The sequence below is a fragment of the Coffea eugenioides genome, unplaced genomic scaffold (genome assembly GCF_003713205.1).
Source record: "Coffea eugenioides isolate CCC68of unplaced genomic scaffold, Ceug_1.0 ScVebR1_15;HRSCAF=72, whole genome shotgun sequence".
NCBI classification, from domain to species: domain Eukaryota; kingdom Viridiplantae; phylum Streptophyta; class Magnoliopsida; order Gentianales; family Rubiaceae; genus Coffea; species Coffea eugenioides.
The window spans coordinates 296,848-305,335 of NW_020862014.1; the positions used below are offsets into that span (position 1 = coordinate 296,848).

At 36.0% G+C, this 8,488-nt stretch overlaps 1 protein-coding gene across 1 annotated transcript; it reads left to right on the plus strand.

The window, feature by feature from the left end:
• The first annotated feature begins 2,391 nt into the window (after nt 1–2,391).
• LOC113755588 (aspartyl protease AED3-like) lies at nt 2,392–7,800 on the plus strand. The gene is made up of 3 exons (XM_027299558.1): nt 2,392–2,962; nt 5,778–6,252; nt 7,263–7,800. The coding sequence occupies exons 1-3, from the start codon at nt 2,477–2,479 to the stop codon at nt 7,616–7,618; spliced, it is 1,317 nt and encodes a 438-aa protein (XP_027155359.1). The 5' UTR covers nt 2,392–2,476; the 3' UTR covers nt 7,619–7,800.
• Nucleotides 7,801–8,488: the final 688 nt, after the last annotated feature.

Below are 8,488 nucleotides of genomic sequence, written 5' to 3' on the forward strand. Positions count from 1 at the left end.
TGATTTTGGGTTATTTTGCCATTTTGACTCGTTTACGCGCGTTATAAGTTCCGGAACGCAATAGATCGCTCTAAACTGCACCGTTAGTCCTGGCGAGAGCTGGACAGGCAGTCCGCTAACCCCTCTGGTTCGCCTTAGGGGAAGGTGGGGCTGTCACAGAACCACTTGCAATACAAGCTTCCAAATTCTCTAAACATTCCTTTTTCTAGCCTCCAAACTTTTTGGGTGTTCGATCTTACACTTCCGCATCTCTTTCGAGAAAGGGTGAGAACTAGCATATCTCCTAGCTTCTGTCTTCGAGTTTGTTAGTGCCGCATGGTCTTTGTGAGTTGGCAACAAGCAACCATGTCACTTGGAACTTGTGGTTGTTTGTTTACTTCAATGAATTGATTAGATTTTTTTTCAATAAAACAAATAAAAAAATGAATGAATAATCTGTAGAACAAGAGTAATTATGTTGCTTAACTAAAAATAAATCGAATATTACTTTTTTCAACAAAGCAGAGGTGATGCTTTAATAAAAACAAAAAGTCATAACTTTTTGCCTCACAAACCTAAAAGTCAACGAGGAGATGTTAGCTTCCTTTTTTTCTTCTTGTTTTTTTTTTAAAAAAAACTGTTGTTATAGTAGTAAAATGGAGTATGTCACTTTAAATTATATTATTATTCAAATAATTGCAATACTTTTTATCTAAATAATATTATTACTTTCTACTTCTAGCAAAGAAAAAAATATATAGTGCTGCATGTGTCCCCATTGAATTTTATTTCTATTTCCACCACTGATATACGTTAATATTATGTTTAGAGATATCAGCCATGATTACTAAAGGGGTAATGGAATCTCCCTCTGCATTACTGATGACAGTAACATGTAAGTTTTTTTTTTTCTAAAGCATGTTCGAATCTAATATTTCGTAGTCCCTATATTGGTAAGAACAAGAAAGGATTGTTAGTTTTTGCACTACACATTCAAGAACAACCAATATTACACATAACCCAAATTAATTGAAGCGAAAGGAACATAAGCAGTCTCAATATGCATTTACTGGCAAAGCAAAACCAACGTTGAACAGGCCAAAACATCCTTGTTGAATTGATGAGATTGTACCATTAGCATTAATAACTTTTTTCACACGTTCAAGATGATGGAAGAGTATGCTTTTCGTCCTACCCACAGCGAAATTTGGAATTACTTGTCACGCCAAAAATTGTTCCTGTCGTGCAAGAAAACAAAATTTCCGGATAGCTGGCTAAATGGGTTTAAGATGTGATAATAAATCAGTAGTTGCCCACAAAACCTAGAATTAAATATTAAATGGGAACTGGGAAAGAGACCACACTGTGTATAACAGACAAAAAAAACAGAATGTAAGTAACAATTATTTAGAAATTCCACTATTTGTGTCTGGGAAACACCTACTCTTCACATTCTCTGAAAACTTTTGGTGCCCTTAGGCTTGTTCTGTAATGAATGTATGTACATCCCAATATTCCAAAATTTCCCACCCGTCTCTCTTTCTCACTCTCAACGTGCACGGCACATGCAGAAAAATCTGAGTGGTAGCATGATAGATATTGGTCGCTCGAGAGAGGCAATCGGCTATCATACAAAGTAAATGGAGTACAGTTTGGTCTCAAGTACTCTATGATATTCATACAATTGGTCCACTAACAATCCCCTACGTTTTTTCTTTACATGGTAGCGACTTATTATTATTATTATTATTATTTCCATTTCCGTCTAGTGATTTTCCATATGTGCATATTTTTTGATTAAATAATTTATCTGAGCACTGCTTTATGGACTTAAACAATGAGGATAGCGAAACTTGGGAGAAATTCTACTTTTCCACCAATTGAATATCCATTTAAGTAAATTCAGTTATTTAATTACTCAGAAGATTATAGTATCTCAATTTAAAAATCGAATTATATGATATCAAACTACGGATTGTACCTTTTTTTTTATCAAAGAAATAATAACCGTGCCATTCGTAAGTTAACCTATACTAAAAGAGAATGCTAACTGGTTCAAGAAGGATCCCATCTATAGTCTATAGATAAGAGTACATTACTATGCTCACTTAATTTAAGTGATTTGAACTCTTAGCCTAGATTCTTCGAAAAAGAAAAAACTCCTCGCCTAGAGTCAAAACTACATCTTATGTTTTGTGTGACTGGTAGGTTTTTTAGCAAAATCTCTCATTTACACTCTTTTCTATGAACCATTCAGCTCATTCTTCCTCGCATCAATGAATGTTAGTTAACGCTATTTTTTTAAATAAATGCCAGCTAAGCTACTCATCTCATGTAGCATCAAAGTGCTCAGTCAATTCACTTTTTTAATCTAAATTCTGAAAAGCATCCTAATTACCCACCCCCATCACCTACTTCCTTGCTATATATGCACATCATTGGGCACCCTCCCCCTGTATAGCACTGAACCAATTTGACTCAAGGCTAGAAAGAAGCCATGAGACCTGCTTTCCTCCACCCTCTGCAAGCCGCCCTTCTAGCACTATCCTTTCTGTTCCTCTCTTTGGCCCAAGGGCAAAGTCTCAAGTCATGTACCACACCTGACCAAGGCTCAACCCTCCAGGTCTACCATGTCTACAGCCAATGCTCCCCATTTAAGCCGAAAACACCTCTCTCGTGGGAAGAGAGTGTTCTCCAAATGCAGTCAAAGGACGAAGCAAGGCTTCTTTTTCTATCCAGTCTTGTTGCAGGCAGGTCTGTGGTGCCTGTTGCTTCTGGGAGGCAGATCACGCAAAGTCCAACTTATATTGTAAGGGTTAAAGTTGGGACACCAGCCCAAACCTTGCTTGTGGCTATGGATACTAGCAATGATGCTGGCTGGGTACCCTGCAATGGTTGTGTAGGATGTGGTTCTACAGTGTTTGAGTCAACTAAGTCTACCACTTTCAAAAATGTTGGTTGCGGGAGTGCTCAGTGCCAACAGGTACGCTCATGCCTATAGCTATAGTTGTGTAGATTCTGTAGAATGAGCTTCTTCTACATATGTCCTTAATAATTTTGCCCCCTCAATAATGACTAAGTCATTTTTTTTTTGTGACAAACCATTCACGCTGTTCACGGTGTGCGATATCAGCTCGAATTTTGTTGAGAATAGAAAATAATGAGGTGGGAAATGTAAGCCAAATCTCTAGTACAAAAGCATAAATGCAAAAAATAAACAAGAATCTACTCTTTTACGATATAAGACCTAGTAAGAGTGGGAAAGTTAATGCTATTTACCAGCTGATTCTTAGTTCACTATTTATTTATTTTTTAAGAGGTACAAGCTAATTCTTCTTTTTATCCTTTTTTTTTTGTTTCTTATCTTCATTTCCGATACGTGTATTCTCTTCTAGTTGAAATCACAACCCCAATACTGCTCTTCTGCATGTTGCCTAATTAATATAATTACGTTGGTTAGCTTTCGCAAAAGTATATTGAAACAATAAAAGTTCTTGATATAGAGCTATCATGCCGGCATGGGGCCTGAAGATAATTGATAGAGATGCTTTGAATGTATTTTGGACTTTCCTTCTTGTCCAGATGGTAAATAACAATTTATGCATACTCGCACCAAGAAAAGGAAAAAGAAAGAAAAAAATGGCTTATGTCTAGGACCCATAATAACTCAATCAAAAAGTTGGTCAATTTTAGGATAATGAAAGTAACTCAAGCACAGCATATGCTGGATGAAGACTATCCTTATTGAGGAAATATTTCACCCTTTTTCTTCTTATTTTTATCTTGGATTTGTGTATCAATTTGCTTTCAAAACAAATCCAGATTCAAAAAAAAAATGGTATGTTGACTTGCGGAAAATGTGAACCAATTAATGTTGAATATTGATTTGAGTCCCATTTTAGATATGGTTTTGTTCCTGTCCATTTATTATCATCACTTTTTTTTGGAATAAAGCAAAGTGGTCATTGTTGTTCTCACATTATAGTATTATACTTAACAAATTTGACAATTAGATAACCTTTAATGAAAATTTTATAAAGTGCCTTTATGGAAAATTCTTAACATGCTAAATGTTGTGGTGTCGTGAAGGCACCAAGGTACCACGTTACATGTGGTAAGTTTAGTTATGTAAGATGTAAATTCTGTTAAGATAGTAGATGAATTTTCGATATCTTACCATTAGTATGGCGAGATTTAGTACTTACATACCTTTCAAAGGGTGCACAGTACAACTCTCACTGAAAATTAATCGAAACAGCTAATCATCTGACTGCAAATTTGGGACCCAAAAGTAAAATTGATAGACAAACTTAAAGACGAGAGAAGAACAGATAAGCATGAAAACATTAGGCGGGGTAAAAAAAAAAAAAGAAAAAAAGAACTAGACAAACTACTATCAGACTTTTGACTGGGGTAAAAACTTTAATGGTGTCTTTTCCCTATTTGGTCTTTCCAGGGCCTCAATAACAATGGCCACTGATTGGGCTAGTTTGTTACTGTGATCTGAGTGCTGTCCCCAAAAATCTCAACTGAGATCTCACAAGGAGCTGAACTTGCCTAATTAAAGTAAGGGTTATTTATTCATTAGATACTCGTTAAGAAATAATTCAAGTGTTAAATTTTAGAAAATTAAAGTTAACTAAAAAAAGTGTATAAATATAAGAGAAAATGATAATTACGAATATGTATATTCACATGATAAATAAGATGTGATTAAAATATTTTAACGAGTGTTTAATGCGGTAAAAATACCTTTAAAATAAACACGCAAGTATTCTACCTAGACTTAATTAAGAACTAATAACTTTAGAGGGATACTCTTTTTAAAATGTTTATACTGCTTCAGGTAATGATAGTGATTGATCGAACTAGTCGTTTGTTACTGTGATCTCAGTGCCGTCCCAAGAAATCTCCACTGAGATCTAATAATTAAATTCCTTCAACTCCTTTTCGTTTTGTTGTCTTCTTTATGAACCAAAAGTTTGTTTCCTTTTTGACAAGAAAGTCCAGGTGTATGATGTAGATTCTGACCTCACTCATCACGGCCTAGCAAAGTTCTCAGGTGCTCAACTTGCCCAATTAAAGTAAAGGCACAATATATTTTGCGGACTTTTCCTTTTAATTGATAACTCTGGTATACAGGAGACGGATGTCAATTATATAAATTCCTTTAATTGATCATAAAATATGTTTGCCATATAAAACATGTATTCTTATCTAAATGTAAGACAATAGTTCTTCATAAATTGTAATCGTGGAAAAACTATTGGAGAAGTTGGAAATTTAACTTTTTTCAAGAGTCACTAGATGACTATGATTTTTTGTATGATTCTTCTAATAGACTCCCAATATTCCGAAGAAAGTGTGAAATTTAATTTCATCAGTAATTGCTCCATTATTTGCAAGAAATTATCATCTAATCGAGGGTATCGATCTGTGGGGTTCCAATAATTCTTGTTACATAACATTCATGCCAAGTTTGTGTACGAGCTTCGACCTTATTCTCGATTGTTTTAGATTTTCTAATTGTAAAAAATGTTATAGAGAGTAATCAAAATCAGAGAAAATTACTTTCTGATTGATTATGAATTTTAAATTTTTTAACTATTAAAGAATCTATAATCTAAATATAAAAACAAATGAGAATATCATATAAATTGATCAGAAAAATGCAGAATTTATAATTAACTAAAACAATCAACTGCCAACAAGCCTTCAGAATACAAGAAAACACAATTTTCAAGGGATTTTGTGGGCTTCAGCTTCCTATTAATCAATTCCCTGTATTTCATTTTCAGGTACCCGGTCCAAGCTGCTTAGGCAGTACCTGTAGCTTCAATCTAACATACGGTGGATCCACCATAGCAGCAAACCTCTCACAAGACACCATAAGACTAGCTGCTGATCCTGTTCCCAACTATACCTTTGGTTGCATCCAGAAGGCTACCGGCAGCTCGGTGCCTCCTCAGGGTCTTTTAGGCCTAGGAAGGGGTCCGTTATCGCTATTGTCTCAGACCCAAAATCTATATCAATCCACGTTCTCTTATTGCTTGCCCAGTTTCAAGTCTCTGAACTTCTCCGGATCGCTTCGATTGGGACCTAATAGCCAGCCTAAGAATATCAAATACACGCAATTGCTGAGAAACCCAAGAAGGTCATCGCTTTACTATGTGAACTTGATCGGAATTAAGGTCGGACGGCGAGTGGTGGGCATACCTCCTGAGGCATTGGCCTTCAATCCCACTACTGGAGCTGGCACAGTAATTGATTCTGGTACGTGCTTACTTTTTGCATTAACGTTGTCTTTGCTTGTATTTTTGGTGGTGTTCTTTTAAGCACCCTAGTATGGTCCTTATCACTGGTTAACGGTTGAATTTGGAATGGTGGGGCCAAAATATCCCGGGATCGTAATTAATCCTTTGATTTTTGACTTTTAAAAGGTTTTGGACCAGTAAGTGGATGGTCCAACTTAAGTTTGTCCAGCAAATGAGGGTTAATTCTACTTTGCACGCTTCAATTATGTTTTGATTTTCATTTTTAAACTCTAAGTTGGGATACTTTAGTACCCTAATTATATATGGATGCCCATTTTTGGTCCCTAAACTCTTTTCTTTTCTCTAATTTAGGGATTTTCTCATTTCACAGTTTAATCTCTTTTTTTTTTTAATACTGCTCACTTGACTAGCGTTCCGAAGGTTTTGGGGTTTCTATTATAATTGTGCTGAATTAGAATGGTTTTTATAGTTTACGGACTAAAATACTTGAATTTATAGTTTAAGGATCAAAGTGATAATTGAGATATAGTTGAGAGGCGCAAAATGGAATTAACCCAACAAATAATCATGTTCGTATCCACTGACTTGGGAATTTCAATCAACTTCTTGCCACAAACAATCGAGGCGTTTAGTGGCCTAGGTTATTCAAAGGCTAAGGGGCAAAATTGAGCCAATGCGTATGTACTGGATAACAATAGAAAGTCTATCCAAATGGTGATCCAAAGATGATCTTAATAATGTAGCATTGACTACTTGGTTGAAATCCATCAATACTGCTCAGAATAAGTAGCAAGCAGTAACTCATAGGACTGGCTTTCTTGTTCTTTAATGTGTATATCATGTGAGATTGGACTTGGATTAGAATATAGGTAAATGGTTAAATCAGTAATCATACCCGAGATTCCACTGGCTGATTCACTTTTCTCTTGTCCCAACCCTAGAAATGGGAAATTTTAATACATAGGTGGCTGATTTAACTCATATTAATTACTTGTTGCATCCATGCAGGCACTGTCTTCACCAGGCTAGTCCAACCAGCCTACATTGCCGTTAGAGATGAGTTCAGGAGGAGAATGGGCAATGCAGTAGTGTCGTCGCTAGGCGGCTTCGATACATGTTACACTGTTCCGGTGACGGTGCCAACTCTAACCTTCATGTTTTCGGGCATGAATGTGACCCTACCTCAGGATAATTTCTTAATCCACAGCACTGCAGGCAGCATCACGTGCTTAGCCATGGCTGAAGCTCCTACTAACGTAAATTCTGTGCTGAATGTGATTGCAAACCTGCAACAACAGAACCATAGGATTCTTTTTGACGTGCCCAACTCAAGACTTGGTGTTGCACGTGAGACTTGTACCTGATTTTCTTCGTGTTTTAGTTTATCCGGGGAACCATAGCTGTTTCTTTACCTTCGGATTCTGTGTCTTGTTGTATTAGTAATAACCAAGATAGCACGATTTAAATCTCCTGCTGATGTTGGTAAAATGTGATTTCAGTTTTTTATGTTTGTCTTTAAAAAAAAAAAATTGTTTGTGTTTGTGTCTTTCTTGGCGACAAAAACTTGAACTTTTGAATCTGATGACTTAAAAAAAAAAAATTTGATGGCTCGTGTCCTGTTTACCATGTAATGTCAATTCTTATCGAAGTATAATTAATCCTATCCAACTAGTCACGGGGTCCTGTAATGCAGTTGTCCTTACTTTTCGTCATCATCTGAGGATTCTTACATTTCATCACTTTAGCAGGCCGTACATGTTCACGAGCTTCCTGCTGCAGAAATTGGTGGTCGAGGAAAAAAATGAAAGAAAATAAAAAAAGTGGCAGTGGGGTATTCCTTTTGATCAAACCAAACACAAGGTAAAGTTGGGCATGTGAAATTTTAAGAAAATCTAGAATAATTGTGGAGGGCAGGTTAGCTATATTGCGGATTAGGGACAAAATGCCATGCGCCAAATCTAGATAGATATCCATAATTGGATTCCAGACGTGGTATATGTCATACTTGTGGGGCCTTCTCTATACACACCAATACAAGGCATCTACACCTTACACAAATTACTAGAAATAATAAATTTTAGGGTTAATAGTTTAATCAAACTATCGACAAAAGTGTAAGGTATAGCCACATTACACTTAATGCCTTCTCCATCACATTGTGTAATTAAACCCAACTAATAGAAACAATAAAATGGCAAAAATTCCCTTTCTCTAAAATGTTGAATAGCACAAAG